At 47.0% G+C, this 19,732-nt stretch overlaps 1 protein-coding gene and 1 long non-coding RNA gene across 3 annotated transcripts; one reads left to right on the forward strand and one right to left on the reverse strand.

Moving 5' to 3' along the window:
• Positions 1–1,843: 1,843 nt before the first annotated feature.
• On the reverse strand, positions 1,844–17,228 carry Nudt4 (nudix hydrolase 4). 2 transcript variants are annotated; one of them, XM_016009000.3, is made up of 5 exons: positions 17,097–17,228; positions 8,137–8,247; positions 6,839–6,883; positions 4,710–4,794; positions 1,844–4,481 (listed from the first exon to the last, which is right to left on the reverse strand). In XM_016009000.3, exons 1-5 carry the CDS (start codon positions 17,190–17,192, stop codon positions 4,276–4,278), a joined length of 543 nt encoding a protein of 180 aa, XP_015864486.2. In that variant the 5' UTR covers positions 17,193–17,228; the 3' UTR covers positions 1,844–4,275. The 2 variants fall into 2 exon arrangements, with proteins under 2 accessions (XP_015864486.2, XP_015864485.2); XM_016008999.3 differs by having other exon boundaries at positions 4,710–4,797.
• A 559-nt stretch (positions 17,229–17,787) lies between these two features.
• On the forward strand, positions 17,788–19,496 carry LOC143269422 (uncharacterized). Its single transcript, XR_013045841.1, has 2 exons — positions 17,788–18,396; positions 19,299–19,496. It is a non-coding gene; the product is annotated as an uncharacterized LOC143269422 (long non-coding RNA).
• The last annotated feature ends 236 nt before the right edge of the window (positions 19,497–19,732 follow it).

Below are 19,732 nucleotides of genomic sequence, written 5' to 3' on the forward strand. Positions count from 1 at the left end.
GCTTTCTACTGTGTTTGGAGACAGGCTGTTACTAGCCTAGCCCTAAGGAATCACGTGTACCTTCCCATGCTGGGATTACCATCACAGCTTGACTTTTCATGAAAAGTGGGGATGGAACTTGGGTCCCACGTTTGCTTAGCGAACACATTACTGTCTGGACTATCTCACTAACATTTAATGATGTGTGTAGAGACACATGCATGAGTGTAGGTGCCTGCCCACAGGCCACATTAATCTGCTTTCTGTATGTGTGTGTGTGTACCCGATTTATAGGCATTTATGATCTCTGTGTAGCCTTGGCTGCTCTGGAAGTCACTGAAGTTGTCCAGACTGGTCTCAAACTCCGAGAAATGCCTGCCTCTGCATCCTGAGTGATGGGATTAAAGGTGTTCACTAACACTGCCAGGCTTGAAGTTCTTGAGACAGGGTCTCTTTATATAGTCCTGGCTATATTGGAACTCTACCTAGACCAGGCTAACCTTGAACTCAGATCTATGTACCTCTGCTTTCCCAGAGCTGGGATTAAAGGCATATACTTGCTGCCCACCACACTCAGCCCAAACGGCTATCTTTAATCACAGGCCATACACTTCTAATTCTTTATTTGGTTTAAAAATGTTGGTTATACACAATGGAGTACTACTCAGCAGAGAAAAACAATGAAAGCATGAAATTTGCAGGCAAATGGATGGAACTAGAAAAAAAAATCATCCTGAGGGAGGTAACCCAAATGCAGAAAGACAGTCATGGTATGTACTCATTATAAAATAAAGAACAATCAGACCACAATCCATAGAACCATGGAGGCTATATATATATAGCATGGAGGTCCCTAGGACGACTGTGGCTTATAATAAATTTCTGTTTTACTCAATGAAAAAAATAGCCAAATGAATGGAAACACATGAACTATGAACCAAAGGCTGAGGGGCCCCCAGCTGGATCAGGCCCTCTGAATAGGTGAGACAGTTGATTGACTTGATCAGTTTAGGAGGCAACTAGGCAGTGGGACCAAGTCCTGTGCTCATTGCATGAGTTGGCTGTTTGAAACCTGGAGCTTATGCAGGGACACTTGGCTCAGTCTGGGAGGAAGGGACTGGACCTGCTTGGACTGAGTCTACCAGGTTGATCTCAGTCCTCGGGGGAGGATTTGCCCTGGAGGAGGTGGGAATGGGGGGTGGTCTGGGGGTAAGGGGAGGGGGTGGGAGGGGGGAGAACAGGGGAACCTGTGGCTGATATGTAGAACTGAATGGTACTGTAAAATAAAAGGGGAAAAAAAAAATGTTGGTTATAGTAAGGAATGTCCTAATGCTTTCTCTAGTTTTGGTCATTAACATACTTACTATAAGGCGAAAAACGATTGGCAACATTTTAATGATAGCTCCTTTTAAGTCACCAATCCCAGTTAGTCATAAATGAAGACACAAGAGCTTTGTACGTGAGGGCCAATGGATGATGGTGAAGGTTTTACTGTAGAATGCCAGGCAGGTTCTCCCATGGAGGTATGGATGGTTGAATAGTTGAATGAACATTGTATGATGGATCCTGAACAGCATGTAGCTTTGCCTGGGTGGTTACTTTATGGATATACTTGTGTGTGTATGGCTTGTGTGCGGTTGTCTGGAGGCCAAAAGGATGTATCAGATTCCCTGGAGCTGGAGTTACAGGAGGTTGTGAGCCTCTCATGTGGGTGCTGGGATCCAAAGCCAGATCCTTTCAAAGAACAGCCAGCCCTTTTAACATCAGCCTCCTCTCTAGCCTCCTGGGTAAAGCATGCACCTGGCCCTGAATTTCAGAAAGCTAACTTTGAAAGCTCTTATGCTCGAAAAGAAACCCACACAGATTATGTTTCCATTTTTATTTGATATTTCCAAATGTAAAAAAGTCAAGATTCTTACACCAGTTCGAATGAGACCATCTCAAGTGAGACCATGCAAAGCGATTCTTCCTTCTCTGCTTCCTACAATGTGATTGACAAAAAGAACTGGATCTCATGTGCTTGGTGGGGAAACACCACACAGGGCTGCTTCTACTTTTCTGCAAGTCAATTTAATTAAAACAATTTCTTTGTTGTTGTTTTTAACTTAGGAGGCACATGGAACTGAAGAATTTAGCTGCCCGATTTTATTCAGCTACTCCACAAATAAGCACACACAGAAGTCTCAGCACTGCAGACGGCAGAGGTCTGAGATGGGAGACATTACCTTTTTAGTAGACTCAACTACTTTTAAGAGAACTGAATCACCTCAGTTCTTTTCCTCTATAATCCTGCTGGTCTCTGGGTTCCAGGAGAGAAATAGGGAGCCCTCGGGTGAAATTGAACAGTGAAGCTGCATTCTGGAAATCCTTTGCTACTGGCAGAGACTAAAGATAGTTGGTTTGCTAAGCAGCACTGAAGAAAATCCTGACCCAGGTGACATGACGTAGTCCAAATGTTCCGACCAAAGAAATTATACAACAATATTTATAGGCTAACTTTAAAGAGATGGTTGACATTAATACTGTACATATTTTACATGGCAATACATAGTCCAAGGGTTTATAAAATGAGTTCATGCACTGTTACTCTGAAAATATCATGTACATTTAAACCCCCAAGCACTTGTGATAATGTTAGCTGGAAGCAGTATTCTTCTATACAAAGCAGTCCAGTTTCTCTGTTGTGTTTAGTACATAGAGAAATTGCAGACATTTGTGAGGAAAAAGTCTATTGGCAACTGATAGAAAATGTCAATCTGTGGGTTTTAAAATGTTTCCTTAAAAAAAAAAAGAAAGAAAAAAACAATACATGACCTCTGTACAAAGAAAAATATAAAAGGTCTGAATGATCATGTGTGATTACATAATTCAGAATGAATGTTACTGGTTGAGTTTTTCTACTTTACTCATTACTTTGACAGCGTTAATTTGTAAACTAACATTTTTATTTAGTTCTGCTGCGTTTGTGGCACAAGATCTCATTTTCAGAACCAGTTTTCCTTACACGTAAGGACCATTTCAGCAGCGATTACATTTTAGAGGTTAACAAGTTACAGAACAAATGTCTTACTGGATTCCCTGTTTTATGCTTGCCAGTGAGAGTATTTACAAAAGGTTAACGATGGCTACATAAAGAATGATCTTTTCCTCATCCCACATCTGCCGAAGCTTTCCCTCCCCTGTCACTTCCGACCTGGAGGAAGTGTACGAGTTCCAGACCAGGTTCTCTTTCACAGGATGGCTCCTACGTTCTGGGTCCCCTACAGTTAACTTACACCACAGACCACTCACTGACACTCGGACAACAGGGGAGAGTCAGACGCGCCCTGTCTTAGGCCTGGAACAGCGAAGAACAGGAATGGCCATTTTATTTAGCCGTGACACAGTCATCACTGACTGGGACTCGAGGTTAGATTCGAATCCTGCGGTAAATTGATTGTTTTAACAATCACTAAAAGAGATGTCACTAAATCAGAAAAAAAAAGAACAATCTCCACCGGAGGAAATGTGGCCTTAATGTATCCTATGTTCAAAGGGTCCCAGAGGGAACTGACAACTGAGCATGCTAATAAACGCCTATAAATACAGTTCTCAGGATGAGATGCACTCAATCACATGCAAGCTGCTGACAGTATTTCCCCAGAAGGACGAGCTCTTTGTGTTTTATATTGAATCACTACAGTGGTAGGGGAAACAGTCCTAGTAGGTTGACCGTGACAGTAGGCTGTGAACATTCCAATTCTTGGAGAGAGTGAACTGAAGTACTTGGTCAAAGACTACAGCCCAAATCTGTAGTTTACAAATGGAGATTATGACCCTCTTAAACAAGCTTTGGGGTGGATATATCTTTAAATACTGAGGATCTCTTCATTAATTCCCAACACAAAGATCTGGTGACTATTTCATACTCTAAGAAAAAAAAAATGGTGTGTGTGAAAATACATACCCAACAACTTATTTAATAAGACCAGGCAAAATAAACCACAGAATGATGTCAAGTGGACAAAAGTGGGGGTGGGGGGTCATAAAAAAATGAAAACCAAAGTAATGGGGTGGAAGGTTATAATTAAGGCTCTAAAAAAATCCCATATGGCTTTGGCATCTTAAAATATTTTTATGCTATTTTGTTGTTTACTTTAAAAGACTTGAAAGCATCTGAAACACATGCAAATTATTTGAAATCCCTGCATGGCAGATTCCGAGTTTGCCAGCAGCAGTCGGATGTGTTAGAAGAAAAGTAAAAAAGCCTCTCCCTGTGACGTGGTGACAGGATGTGGTGGGGGAAGGTCCCCAGCTCTATCTTACACTGGACGGCACCCCGGAGGGCTGTCCAGCGGCCGTCACAAACAAGGCATTGCTGTCCGGGAGGGAAGAGATGGTGGAATTCCCGTTGGCTGGCGAGCACCCCAGCTTTAGTTTTTCCAGATACTCGGCATGGACAGGCTTATGACACTGCAGGACCTTGATTGCGTCTTCTACTTTGAACCACTCTCTCTTCCTTCCTACAGAACAACAGTAAAACAGCGGTTACTGCGAGGTCAGTTTGAAAAAGCATACCCTATCTCACCACAGTGGACCCTCACGTCTCCCAGACTTGCTACTTCTTAAACGACAACATGGCAGGGTGAGGTCATTCAAACGTAGAGACATGTTCACCTTCCCTCTCCAAAGAGCAACCATCAGTTTAGGTGAATTGGAAAAAATGTGTCAGCAGAGAGACAGGAGCTCACCTATATTCACAGAATCTTCCCAGTCTTCCAATATTTCAGTGACTGTCAGAACATAAACATACGTTCTATGCTTCCGGTCTTGGTTCTGCTTGAATAGAAAAGCAAAGCATTTTAATTCACAGGAGGCAGTCATGGGTGGATTTTTCAATGGGAAATCGGCTCTGGCACAGTCAAGTAGTCTAGACGGAAGTGCATGCATGTAAGATAAACATTAAGAAACTGGGCTTTCAAGATGTCTCAGCACATAAAAGCACTGATCTGAGTTGGATCCTGGGAACCTCAGTGGAGAGAACCCATTCCCAAATGTCGTCCTCTAACCTCTACGTGCCTGCATATATGCCCGATTCTTGTTTAATTTAAAAAACAGTAGGGCGGCCGGGCGGTGGTGGCGCACGCCTTTAATCCCAGCACTCGGGAGGCAGAGGCAGGCGGATCTCTGTGAGTTCGAGGCCAGCCTGGGCTACCAAGTGAGTTCCAGGAAAGGCGCAAAGCTGCACAGAGAAACCCTGTCTCGAAAAACCAAAAAAAAAAAAAAACAAAAAACAGTAGGGCATGGTAGTTCATGGCCGAAATCGGTACTTGGAGGGCTGAGGCAGGAAGGATCCAGTTCCGGGGCAGCCTGGACTACCTAGCGAGTTCCCAGCCAGCTGAGTTACAACAAAAGAGGCATGAACTAGCTCAAGTGTGGTGGTGCACACCAGGACTCCCAACATTCAGGAGGGTGTGGCAGCAGCCTGCACCACGGAGTGAAGCCGTCTCAATCAGAAAGAAACCAGAGCTTCGGCACTGTCAATGGGAAAATTGCCAATATGAAACTCGAATAGTTTCATTTACGTATATATACACGCAACTTTGTTTTGTTAAAGAAATCCTTGAGATCTGAATGGAATCTAAAAACTGTAACCCCCCCCCCCCCCTTTCTGCTTTGATGCCTGCAAAATCAATGCATTTACTGCCCCATTCACAAGTCACTGAGGTCACTGATGTGGCGTGAGGCAGTTCTAACGTGCTGGGATACTTTCTGAAGGGGAAAACACGCAGGCTGACGTTTTCTGTTAGTGTGCTGTCTCTTTCATAAGTTTTGTTTATGACTTTTCAAAAACTGGGCGCACTGACCGAGGTGTTAATTGTATCCACACAGCACGAAAAAACTGTTGTTTCTCAGTTTAACCAGGAGATGGTGCTGTGGAACTGCAAAACCAATGTTAGAGAGGAATTTCGAGTCCTACCTTAAGAACTATTTTTTTAAATTTTTATTTTATGTGCACTGGTACTTTTGTGTGCATGTACGCCTGTGCGAGGGTGTCGGGTCCTCTGGAACTGTTAGTTACAGACAGTTATGAGCTACAATGTGGGTGCTGGGAATTGAACCCGGGTCCTCTGGAAGAGGCACCAGTGCTCTTAACCACTGAGCCATCTCTCCAGCCACAGGGTTCCCCCCAACACACACCTTGGTTTTTTGAGACAAGGTTTCTGTGTAGCTCTGGCTGTCCTTGAACTCAGACATTCTCCTGCCTCAGTGCTGGGATTAAAGGCATGTGATACCACCATTTTTATACTGAATTCCAGTGAGTCATCAGTTCCAAGTAATTTCTAAAGGCTTAAAAATAAATTTTATATGGTTCCATCAGAAAGAGCGAGCTAACTCTTAAATTTTGATAAGGGAAGGCCCCGTGTTCTGAGATACCACATATCTATATCTGAAAGTATGAAATGAATGAATGGACTTGAGAACCCAGCTGCTTTTTTCCATTATCCTGATCACTTCCCAATCCCCTGACTGAAAATTCCATTTAGTTAGTTCCTCTTCAGTTATTTAGTAAGGAGGTGCAGAAGAGGCTCTTATTTTAGCATCTATTCCTTATACTGGTTCTTCAAGCCATTCCAGATGCTGCGCAGGGTCAGGGATCGCTCAAATTGCCGTCTATCCCTTGGTGCGCACTGAATCCATTTCTGTGTATGGTCAGACACAGGTAACCATGGCAACGCCCGTGTGTACAAACTTGAGGGGAAGCAACCTAATCCTCACCACTGACTTGCCTACTGAGTTTCAGAGGAAACGGATTCAGGTTGTTGTGAAAGAATCATGAATTCTAGATCAGTAGAGTGGGGGCTATTTTGTAACTCACCTCGAAGATTCCCAGGAGTCTGCCTAATTTTCCCTTGACTCCAGCCTATTAAAGAAAAAGTTGGTAATTAAAATGTTTATCTTTCATAAGCATTATATTTATAAGCTATGTTGTTTCAGTTTTTGAATTTATACAGCTCAGGCTTTCCCCTGTGAGCTATTACCTAATCATGTAGCTTCTTGGCTCAACTAAGATCCACCACCTAGGGTTTGCTATAGAAACCCCGACTGTCTGGTTGGTTAGGCTGATTTTTATTTATTTCACACAATACACAAAAGGGCAAAGAGTGATAAAAATTAGACTTCTTGACAATTTGGAAAAATCTGTGAATAAAAACAGACATTTCTAACAGAAATGAACTAACAGACTCAGTTCCTTCTTAAAAGCCTGCCTTTTTCCTTCGCCAGGGCTAAAGGGCTACAGTTCTCTAGCTACCTCCCACTGAAGGGTCTTAATTCCTCACCCTGTTACTGCAGCAACCCCAGGGCTTCCTGTGTGTGAAGATGGGAAGCTCTTCCCTCAGGAAGAACTGTCAAGACTTCCCATCTGTCAAGATTCTGAAGCCTTTCCTAATGTACCCCCAAGTCCAAAGGAAGAATATAGACATGCGCTCCCCACTTACACCTTACATGGTCTCGCCTGTGAGTAAGGCAAGTTCTATCCTCAAGGGAAGGGACAAGCAAGGCCACCCACTTGTGATTTTGTACATGAGGATGTGACATATTTTTACGACACAAGAAAATATAAACAACTGGTTTCTTTTTGTTTATTTTTTGAGACAGGGTTTCTCTGTGTATCCCTGGCTGTTCTGGAGCTCACCCTATAGACCAGGCTGGCCTTGAACTCACAGAGATCTTCCTGTCTCTGCCTCCTGAGTGCTGGGATTAAAGGCGTGCACCACTACTGCCCAGCAATTGGTTTCTCATTAGTTTAAAAATTATGGTACAAGTGTCTCTGCTCAATACAATACTGATGCAGCCCTCAGGCAAGGCTATTATATTATACGTTGAGCATTAATCAAACAGCAAATCTGATCAACGGTGAACTAATGCTAATATAATACAATTGCATGTTAATCTAATTCTAGAGGGCTCGCATTCATTTTAGTTGTTTACCATGTACAAAAACAAAACAAAAACCTCTTAAGCAAAATGTTAACTATAGCAATATACAATAACCACTTCGATCTCCTCCTCATTCTTGCCTTTCCTCAGGATCACCTGGCAGAAAGCCAGAAGACCCTCCTGTAAAACCCCTCAACAGTGTGTGTGTGAAAGACAAAATACTTTTCATCTCACCTCTTCATATACTTCCCTCACAGCAGCACCGCCGGGCTCCTCCTCTGGCTCCATCCCTCCTCCTGGGACAATCCACTGGTCTGGGTACCGACTGCTACTCACCAACAGCACCTGCAAGACCCATGATGACCAGGCACTTAAGGCTGAGAAGCACTAAGATGCAACATTCCAAACATTTTCAAGGCTGTAGCTGGAGTCTACATCAGTCTACTCTTAAATGTCACCAAAATCATTCAGGGCACACATTATAACACACACCAACTGTAGCTTATGGTGGGAGATACACCAACAGTCCCATCCACCAAACCATCCTGCACCCATGGACTCATTTATATTGAGACAGGGTTTCACTGTATAGCTTTGGCTAGCCTAGAACTAACTCTGCCCTCGTGGGATCATTGAAACCACCAACTTAAGAAGTACAGCTTTCCAGTTCTTAGGCAAATGTATTATTAGCCCTACAGTTGGATACACTGCGGTCATATCAGTTACTGGCCGGATGCTGGGATCCACACTCAGGTCTCCAGAATTACAGGCACCTTCCTTACCCACAGCCCCACATGTCAGTTACTCCTGAGCTAGAGAACCTTTGTTCTCCCAACAATACAGCCAGGTGGGATTGTGTAACGTTCAGATTTCAGTGCTCACAGATAAAACTATTAGAATTAGTCACTCTTACTCGCTTTCACATATCCCCTGGCTTTTTATGTCCCTGTGACAGCAGAGTTATTGAAAACAGAGACCACATGGGCTGCAAAGCCTAAAATATTTGCCTGCCTTTTTAGAGTAAGCAAATAGACTTCTGACCAAGAACAGCATTATGCCGGGAGAGGTGGTGCCCAACCTTTAATCCCAGCACTTGGAGGCAGAGGCAGGCGGATTGAGTTCAAGGCCAGCCTGGTCTACAAAGAGCCTAGCACCACAAACAAGGACTTGGTTGTTAACAGTTCAGTAACATGGAGTATCACACAGCCACTGTACAAATGAAAAACAAAACTCATTCAAGTTTTAGAAAGGCCAAGTTTGTGAAAGTAACAGATGTCTTAACCATCTTCAACAAAAATGCTGCAAAATTACTGTAGTATGCTTATTTAAACAGGTCTTCCTGTGGGTTGTGAGTTTGTTTGGGTGGTACTTGGGATCAAACCCAAGGCCTCGAACGTGCTAAGTGTCCCAGTGGCTTTCCAATGCTGGGATAAAACACTGATCAAAAACACCTTGGGGAAGCAAAGGGTTCATACTTCCAGGTCACAATCCATTATTGAGAGAAATCAGGGCAGAAGCTGAGGAAGAAACCGGAACAGTGCTGCTCACTGGCATGTGTTCACCTTGGTTATACAACCCAGACCCGCTTGCCTAGGGATGGTGCCACCCACGGTGGGCTGGGCCTGCCGCGCTTCACTTACCCGGCAAGACAATCCCTTACAGACATGGCTTCAGGCCCATCTGAACTGCAATTACCCAGTAAATCTCAGTTGTGTCAAGATGACAATAAAAGTTTACCAGCACACCAGGCAAACACTCCAGAGCTGAGCTACACTCCCAGCATCCCCGCCCTGAAATTAATCCCAACAGGGACACTGCCTTGACAGACACTAGCCACTGTCTTTTCCTCCCTTCTGCTGGGGAAGCTGCTGGCTCTCTAGAGCTCAGAAGCATGGGTGTTCACTCCTGGAGAAAGGACATGCGTATGGGTGAATGTGTTCATGCACGTGTGCAGGACAAAGTTGTCTTGTGTCTTCTATTTTTACTTTTTGAGACAAGATCTCTCGTTGAACCTGGTGCGCCCCATTTTGGCTAGACTAGCCAGCAAGCTCCCGAGATCTGCCTGTTCTCCACCACTCTGACACCCCACCTACCAAGAGCTGGATGTCAGCATGCCTAGCGCTTTATGTGGGTGCTAGGGACTCAACCTTCCTCAACAGGAAAGCTCAGTGGACCACAGCAACTCAACAACTCTATACCCTTGTTCTTGTCATACAGATTTAGCAGAACACTGCTGTACTGCTCCTATCAGTCCTAAGCATGCACCTTACAAAGACGGTGGCCAAGGCAGGGAAATACTCAACCCATAGAATGGCTGGCAAGGCCTGAAAGCACTCATGGCTGCTCTGAGGACGGGCGGCAGCATCATGCCCAAAGAAGGCTTTAAAGTTAAGATTTAATATCTGCAAATAGGGCATGAGTTCATAACTAGAAACCAAGGAGCCAGAGTTAAACAAATCCGGCAGTATCAGAAGACATGGGTCTGAACTTGATTTACACATTGATGGGAGAATAGTGACCCGTTAGTGCTAAGGATCTTCTCGTCTGGCAGGGCTAAAGCTCTGAGACTCGGGCCTAGGCAGACCCTGCTGGCCACTGTGAGCTCCATGCTCTCCAGCTCTCCCGCCTGTGGAGCAGAATCAGCTCACCAAGAACTGCTTGTTACCAAGTACTGCTAGCTTTATAATTCTGAGAATGGAGACAAGATGGCAGAAAGGAAATATATATATATTTAAAAACCTGTAAAGACTCATAGCCTGTAGGGGAAGAGTCTTTATGTTCAAATTCTACTTTGCAAATCCCACTTCAATAACTGTTGCCTAAAGGAGGCTCAATGAGGCTTATTAAAATAATGAAAGGTGTTGGACCTTTGTATCCAGACTGGCTAACATCACAGGTGTTGATACGACCTGAAGCGTAAACAACCCCGGGTCTGACCCCCAGGCACAAGCCTCTTATTGGGGTCAGAGTTAGGGATGCCCTGGTACTGGTGGGATAATTCTATGCTAAAAGACTTCCCTGACCTTTTATAATGGGTCGGAACAGTGAGGACACATGACAAGCCACTCCACGAAAGCTATTGTTTAGTAAAGGAATTTCAGAACCCTTGGTATTCAGAATGTTTGAGCCCTAAAAAATGAAACCCAGTGTCAGGAGTCTAGGTGGACTCTGGACACCACATTCCCTATATTCTCATGTTCATTCCCTCATCCTTTTCTTCCCTCCAAACCTTTCCGTTGAGATGGGGTCTCATGTAGATTATGTAGCTAAGGATGACCTTGAACTTCAGATCCTCCTGCTCTGCCTCACAAGTGTTGGGGTCACAGGTGTGTTCCATGGTGCCCAGCTCTTGAAAGGAGATTTGTCAATGTCCATGTTTGGTGATGGCTGATTTGCAATCTAGTACATTTCATTAAATGCTTCTCACCCTGCACCCTAAAGGCCCCTGGATCTGCCGATCCACTGTCTGGAACCCAGTGACCTCTGACCTTCCATGCTTCATGGAGACCCAGAGCTGTGTCTACCAGTTACCACTAACAGCGCACATAGCTATTTAAGAAACAAAATAAAAAGTTCAGTACCTCAACCCTCCAGTCCTATTTCAAGTGCCCATTCCAAGGGGGACAGACTAGATGACAAAGATCCACGGCAGTTTAGGGGCACCCTCTTCAGAGCAGGTCAAAGGTGTGACTTAGTTATCCACTTCCTCCACACGAAAGATCACCACATCGATAGGAACCCACCCATTCACTCCTGCTCTGTAATCCTCAATCTTCAGCCGGTAGAGGATGATAAAATCAGCAGAGCCCTCTGCTTTCAGGGAAGCACCCAGGAAGCCTGGCTGAGCTTGCTCGGTACAGTGATGCTGAACAACACTGGATGGATCAATGAACACCTTTTCCTCAAAGTACTCAGTCTTTGCGGGGGGAGGGGGGAGAAAACCATACAGAGGGCTAGCTTTTATGCTGAAACTAGCCCTCCCTCCCCCAAAGGAAGTAGATCTATAGAAAGCCATATGATAACAGACCTATATAAATTTTGGACTAGTGATTTAGCCTAACCCAATAATTTACCAAGAGTCTCTTGATACTCTAAAAAAGATTAACTTTGATCAACCCATTAACCTCAAATGTACCTTTCCAAAACCAGGATCGGTTTTTAAATAAGTAATACTTATCGGTGTAGAAATAACTATCACATCTAGCTACTAGCTTAACTAGGTTAAGAGATGTGATATAAATACATGGCAGAGATCCGAAAACCAGGGTGTTTGATTAAGTACTTGTCTACTCAGCTTGACTATTTCATTAAGCAGAAATGAGGGTACAGCCACATTTGGGGTCAGGAAGGAAAAAAGGCTGACTAAGAGTCCTGTGTGGTGACACATGCTTATGACCCCAGCATTTAGTAAGAGGCAGGATCAAAAATATGAGGCCTGACTAGGAGGAGGTGGCACACGCCTTTAAGCCCACTGCTTGAGAGACAGAGACCGGGCAGATCTCTGTGAGTTCAAGGCCAGCCTGGTCTATAGGGTGAGTTCCAGGACAGCCAGGGCTTTTACACAGAGAAACCCTGTCTCAGAAGAAAAAAAAAAAAAAAAGAACAAAAAAAGAGTTCAGGCCAAGGGAGGAACCGTGACCCCAGGCTTCAATTCCAGCTATTCTAGAGGGAAGCAGAAGACCACAAATCCAAGGCCCTCCAGGCTCATCCATGAGAACTCAGTGCTCTCCCAGAGCCACCTTCAAGCCTCTTGTTCTTTTTTTTTTTTTTTTTTTTTTGAGATAAGGTGAGATAAACACAAACCAGCCTGAAGCCCTATGTCCACTGAACTGACCTTGAACTTATCTTTTGCCTCAGGCTCCCTAGTGCAGAGATAAGAGCATGCACACTCATGCATAACAATAACAATTAGCCAGGAAAAAGGTTTGATATAATTAAGTATCCTCTATAGTATGAACTATTTAGAAGCAATCCACCTTTCACTACAAATATGAAAGTCTTCCACAAACCAATCTCTTTTCAGTGCTGGGTCCTATACACGCTAGGTACGTATCTACCTCTGCGCTATAACCCCCACCTTTAAGACAAACCGAGACCGAAGACAGACACTGGCTCATGCCTACAGTCTCAGCAACTGAGGCAGGATGACTGGATCAAATTCAAGGCCAGCCTGGGCTACCTAGGAGATATTGTCAACAAATAGAAAACAAAAAAGGCCAGCAGTGGTGGTGGTGCATGCCTTTAATCCCAGCACTTGGGAGGCAGAGCCAGGCGGATCTCTGTGAGTTCGAGGCCAGCCTGGTCTACAGAGCCAGATCTAGGACAGGCACCATAGAGATATCCTGTCTCAAACTCCCTCCCCAAAAGCATGCCAATACCTATAGAAGGGTGACTGCCACAGGGTAAATGACAACTGATCCTACTTGTAAAGGATGCTGGGGGAGGTTTTATCACACCAGTCAGTATTCCTGATCAGGACTCATCTTCATTGCTCTGGTGTAGTCTAATGTTGAGATGCCATCTTTTTTTTTTTTTCCCCACCACACCTCACTTTTTACTGTCTCATCTTGCTGGATTCAGACGTTCCCGATACATCAGACTCTATCTATAGCAGACTCTCTGGAGGAGCTGTATCCCCTAACTCTGAGAGGCTAACCAGTGAGAGTCACAGATCCAAAGACAGAACTGGTGTGGCTCTCAAACTCATCTGCCCAGACCCCCCCCCCTCCCGCAGCTGCGCCTGGATTCCGCCCAGCATCAAGCCACTTCTAATTCCCCCTTCGGCAGTCTACGGCCCATTTTGCCGTCAAATCCTCCTCAAAAGTCTAGAATTGAAACCTACTGAAACTAAGAGCTCCTTTCTTGCCTAGCAAGTTGTCAGGATTACATGTGAGGTGCTATGTCCGTCCCATCCCCCCCCCCCCTTTGTAGCTGGTAGGAAAACATTCCACCGCTGACCTACACCCTCTACCCAGGCTCTTGTTTTTTTTTTTCCCTTTGCCATCCCAAGCTGACCTTGCAGACCACAACCCCAAGTCCTCCTCTATTTGGGATGCTTGGTCCCTCTCCCATTTACAGAAATGACACACATTGGGTTCCAAACCCAAAGCACATAAAAGCACTTTAGGCCACTGCATTTTCACCGTCTGTTTCACCTAATTTTCCACTACAGAAAAACGTTCCTCACCAGCTAAAGCTCCATCTTTACATCCACCGTTCAAATATACATGCAAATATGTTCAACGGAATTTATTTCTGGTCACCTACTCATAATGCTACAGTGATCTGTGTCTATACAAGCAGGATCCCAGCCACTCTCTGCACGAGGCTTCACAGAACGAGCTAGCTAGAGGTTGGTCAGATGGACTGAAGATTTAGTAACAACAGACCTGGACTTAAAAAAAAAGTCCCGCTTGTTCTGTGACCCTGGGACAAGTTACTTCTGCAAGCTAAATTTGGGGTTTGTTCTTTGCGAGACAGGGTCTCACTATGTAGACAGAGATCCACACACACCCCCCACTCCACCCCGCCTCCCACGTGTGGGTATTTAAGGCGTGTACCACTATGCCTGGCTCTACCCACCCACCACCAGGGTCTTCCTATTTAACCCAGGCTAGCCTCCTAAATGCTGGGATTCCTGGCATATCCCAGCACCATGCCAAGGTCTAACTTCCTTCCCATCCTATGCTATGTTATCTCTTAAGGAAGAAAAAGAAAACAGGAAAACTAAACAGGATGAAGAAAAAGTGTGTGTGTGTGTGTGGGGGGGGTACCTAAAACTATCCCACCCCCAAAAGCAAACCACTCTCCCATTAGAAGAACCTATTCTACCTGGGTATCAAGGCTAACGCCTGTAATCGCAGCACTCAGGTGAGCCAATGGAGGCTCTCCATAGCCTTTTAGGGTGAAACAGTAATTACTCTTTTGATTTGAAATTACTCGCATCTTTAAAACATACATTTAAATGTCCGGAACCAGGACCTACGAGTTCTTAACCCAGTGGAGAAGCATTTCTTACCCATTAGCTAGAGAGGTGGGTTCCAGCAGCTCTGTAGTCTCTGGAAGGCTAGTAATCTCATTTCAATAGGGAAAGCACATCTCTCTCCTAGAGATCTTACAGTCTGGCTAAGAGTTCGTTCTGTAATTATCAGACAGCAGAAAGAGCCTCAGCTGTACACAGCCACAGAAATACAAATTCTGACGAGCTAAACCAGATGTCCAAAGTTGGCTGTGTGTTCTGGAGAATTCCACCCAGAGTCTTCCCTTAGCAGATCCCCTAACAAGCTGATTCACCAGGCTTCGCAGCCTACAGGTTCTAAGAGCCAGAGTTTTATATAATGGATTCTAACATACTCCCCGAATCCTGCTCTGCTTCCTTTTAAATAAAGTACTTAGTCTCATTTTGAAAATGGGCTGTAGCAGTTACTTTACAGTAACTTCCCAGAGGGGGGTGGGGGGCCCTGAGGATCGAACCCAGGGCTTCTGCGTGCTAGGCCAGCTCTCCACCACGGAGCACCCTGCACCCACCAAAATGATTTCCAAGTACACATGAACCAACCCATGTACCTGCTTAAGGTCATGTATGAAGCAGTTAGTTGTTAAGACTGTTCTGTGAGACCCACAATTTAGATCATTGTGATTTCTCCCCATTTCCATGACTTCCCCTAGGGGAGACACACAGACCGACAAACACACACCACTCGGGGGAAAAAAAATGGTGCCCGATTTTTCAACAACATATGGCACAATTTCAAAGATAACTTAAAGGCTCTTATGGAGCATGGGATCGCTGAGCAAAAGAGGCCCTTTACCCAGACGCCCCAGCTTCTGGAGTAGGAACTGGACCCTGAATTCCAACTCTACTGCCTAATTCTGTCATGTGGGCAGAGTACTTCTGCTCACTCAAAGCTGTCTTCTCACCTATAAAACAGGACTGACCAGTGCTACTTCCAAGTGCTAAAAGGATTAAATGTAACAAACATTCCCCTGGCTGCACCTAACACATTGTAAACGCTCTACTAAAAATATGAGAGTGAACAAGTCAGACGGGATTCTGGGTCTGTTCGCTATTATACGCTTTTCTATTTACTTTGCCTTCCCTAGCACGGCCCTTCCTTTAAAGAGATCCCCCCCCCACACCCCCTTGGTAGACTGCATTTAACGCTTGTTGACGTCTTTCCTTGGTGCACTTTTCAAAAGTCCTTGTATTTATTTCTCTCCTGAGTAGAACCACATCAAAGATCTTTCTCTGGAAGTTCCTTCAGGATTCGGGTTTAAACACTGAAAGGTTTCAAAAATCAACCCGAAGTGTTTGTTCCTTTAAAAAAAGAAATAAACCCCAAATGGGTTTAAAGATCATACTTTTCAAGCACGCGGCTTTTGTTAATACAACAACTAAGCCACTGACTGAGTGTATGCCATGTCATACTCATCCTAATTTCAGGGGCTAGCTGCGCGGAAGCCATTACATTCCCATCTCCAGCTTTTACGCCTGGTGTTTTCCTGGACACGGTTATGGAAGCAGAACTCAGAATGGTTAACTTTCTATCAATTCATTTTAGGCGTGGCAACGCCACAAGATTTTCCCCCAGCGACCTAACTAACCGCTCAGACCAAGTTTGAAAACAGAGAGCCGTTTAAAACAAAACAAAAAAAAAAAAAAAAAAACCAAAAAACCACGAACACATATAACCGAAACAAACAAAAATCGCCCTCCCAGCGGATACTCCAGAGGCCCGTCTCCATCCAACGCAGAAGGGGGGTAGAATTACACACCGCTCCTTCGCAGATGTCAAGCCACACCGCAGAGAAACCAAAAGAGCGAGAGATCACGGCGCTGAAAAGGGCAACTTCGCCCGGTTTCAGGCCTATCTATCTTGTCCCTCCTGGCGTCGTCATCCCACATCTCCCGCTGGCCATCTCTCGGTCGTCGGACAAACTTTAAAACAGCGGAGGCCGTTTGGCCAAAAAGGAGGGGCACACGGAATCAACCCAACTGCGTGAGAGCGGATGGACGGAGGGGTAGACTTAATTAAACCAACTGCGTGCGAGCCGATGCACACCGCTCCCAAGGCAGGCTGGGGAGGGCAGCGGCGGGGCTCCCAGCTCCGAGCGAGCTGGCTGTCCGCGGGGGTGCGGGACGGATCCCCCTCGCCGCCGCCGCCGCCGCCTCCGGCCTTTGTCCCCGCGCTCACCTCGTCCTCCTGCTCGCTGCGGAAGCACAGGCAGGCCGCCCGCTTCTTGAAGCCCTCGCGGTCGTACGTCCGCGTCTGGTTGGGCTTGAACTTCATCCTAGAGCCGGGCTCCTGCTCCTGCTCCTGCTGCTGCTGCTGCTGCTGCCGCCGCTGCTCCGGCCGCCGCCGTGGGGACCCGGCCGCCGCCACCCCGCCGGGGAGTCGGGCCGAGGACGGTCACTGCGGAGTTCGGGCGCCGGCGGGGACGGGGCGGCGGCGCGGACACGGACGGCGAGGCGGATCGCGGGTCACTGCAGCCCGGGCGCAGCGGTGGGAGCGCCGCCTCTGCTCGGGCGCCCGCCGCTCTCCATGGAGCCCGCTGCTGCTGCCGCCGCCGCCGCCGCTCGCAGCCACTCCCTGCCTGCAGCCGCCGCCGTCTCCACCGCCTCCTCCGCCGGGGGAAGAGCGCGGCTCCAGGCTCGTGCCACGCGGAGACAGTTGGAGGCGGCCGTGCCGAGCGGGCAGCGACGCCGAGGATGCGCGCCGCCCCCTTCGCCCGCATTTAAGCCGGGGCCCCCGCGCGCGCGCGCGATCGCCCGCCCGCCCGCCGGCGCGCGCGCCATCGCGCCTGCGCGCCAAGACCGTTGCTGGGGGGAGGGAGGATCGAGGGAGGGAGGGAGGGAGGATCGAGGGAGGAGGGAGGGAGGGGGAGCGGCTTCGGCCCGCCCCGGGCGGGGCAGGCGGCCTAGGTCTAGGGCTCCACCGGCTCTACCCGGCCCGCGGGCAGGCATGGAGGCGACGCGCTTTGTGCAAAGCCGGGGACGGGAAGCGAGCCGAGACCCGATTGCCCTCGGTCTTTAGTGGTCCGGTGGAGTTCCCCTTAGGGACGGACCCCAATACTGTGTCCTGGGAGAGGGGGCTCCCCAGGTGCCCGGAGCCGTTGCAGGGACGGCGGAAGCTTCGCGGTTAGCGCGGCCAGCGGAGGCTGGCGAGGTTAAGTTCATTGAGTTCTCGCTCGCTCCTCTCCCCCTCCCCCGTCCTTTCCTCTTTCTCAATGAGGATGCAAGTGTATCCTCTTGAGTCAGCAGCAGCTTTGAAACGGTCTGGGCTCCAGACCCGTGCTCCATGCTGGAGCATCCCGCAGCGCGGCTCACCGGTGCTCCGGAGCGCGTTCGTGAATACCGCCTACGGCTGTTACTTTTCTGTGTGTCTCTCATTCTAAGTAAACCGATGGGATTCTTGTGGCGTTTGGAAGCTGACAACCTTAGGCACTTGGAACAACTTCCGATATTTCGGTGCCGTGGAAGGGCTGAGATAGAAGGTAGGAGGCCTGACATCACTGGAATTCAAGAAAACCCCTAATCCAAATCAGGTGTGGAATCCCAAGTATGTAATCCCAGCACTTGGGAGGCGAAAACTGGTGGACTGGGAATTCAGGGTCATCCCCCGCCATACATTTGGAGCTGGAGGCGAGCGAGACTGGTCTAGATGAGACCCTGCCTTCGAACCCCCCCCCCCCCCCCAAACCCACTAGAGCTCAGCTTCCCACGGAACTGTTCAGACAGCCACATCCGTTTGTTTTTCATTCCTGGAAGGCCTCCGGTGTGCCAGGCGCTGGCATCTTACAAAACCGGTCAGACCCTGCCCCTCCAGGAGAATAAGAATCTGAGAATAGAGAAATAGAGACCGAGCACAGGAGGTGACGTGGTCGGAGGAGTGTAGGGTCTCAGAGGGGAAAGAGGCAAGCTAGGCAGCCGGGGGAGGAGGAGACACTGAGAACAAAGAGACCTGGGGTTTATGCAAAGGTCAGGCAGGGAGGGAGCAAAACTCTAAGAAATGAACGAAGGAGGCCAAGGTGGCTGTAAAGACCGGAAGCTCGCGCCCCAGGCTGAGCGCTGTGAGTCCTCTTGGTGAGCTGGGGCACTCCTTTGATTGGAGACTGCCTGTCTCTCTCCCGGAGCCTCGCAGATGCAAGTTTGGAGAATGAGTTAATGTTGAATAAGTGGTTTAAGGAATGAAGCGTCACCACAATTAGAAATCAAGTCTGTACAGAGACATTTTCCAAGCTGTGCTTACTGAAGCCACTTGAAGTTTAACTTGTTTCCGGGATTTACAAACACATGTACCTGGGAATTTCAGCGGACTGGTATCACAAGTGCTGTTTTTAAACAGTTGACTCCCGTTGATAAAGTGGTCTTTTTGTTTTGTGTTGTTTTGAGGTAGGGTCTCGAGGAGCCCAGGCTGGCCTCGAATTCCTGATCTTGACGCCTCTGCCTCTCAAGTGCTGGATTACAGGCATGTTCCCTCGTGCCTGGCTTCACTGTAATGCTTTCAAATGGAGAAAATTCGATTTCCCTCTGCTCAAATTCTTCGAAGATCTGGCTGCTAGCTGTGCTCAATAAATAGAATGGCTGAGCGAAATGGTGGTTTACTCAAGTCCCATTTATTTTTTACATTTCTTTTATTTTTGTGTGTATGGATGTTTTGCCTACATGTTTGCATACATACCTGCACCATATGTGTGCCTGGTGTCCTTAGAGGACAGACGAGGAGGTGAGATTCCCCTAAAACTGGAGTTAAGGGTGGTTGTGACAGCTAGGATCTGAACCTGGGTCTTCCAAAAAAGTAGCAAGTGCTCTTAACTACTGAGCCGTCTC

The sequence above is a fragment of the Peromyscus maniculatus genome, chromosome 18 (genome assembly GCF_049852395.1).
Source record: "Peromyscus maniculatus bairdii isolate BWxNUB_F1_BW_parent chromosome 18, HU_Pman_BW_mat_3.1, whole genome shotgun sequence".
Classification (NCBI taxonomy): domain Eukaryota; kingdom Metazoa; phylum Chordata; class Mammalia; order Rodentia; family Cricetidae; genus Peromyscus; species Peromyscus maniculatus.

Coding starts and splice junctions, on each gene's coding strand:
- Nudt4 (XM_016008999.3), bottom strand. CDS start 17,192: ATGAAGTTCAAGCCCAACCAGACGCGGACGTACGACCGCGAGGGCTTC. Junction 8,248..17,096: donor GCAGCGAGCAGGAGGACGAG/GTGAGCGCGGGG, acceptor TGGGTCTTGCAG/GTGCTGTTGGTGAGTAGCAG. Junction 6,884..8,136: donor TGAGGGAAGTATATGAAGAG/GTGAGATGAAAA, acceptor TTTCTTTAATAG/GCTGGAGTCAAGGGAAAATT.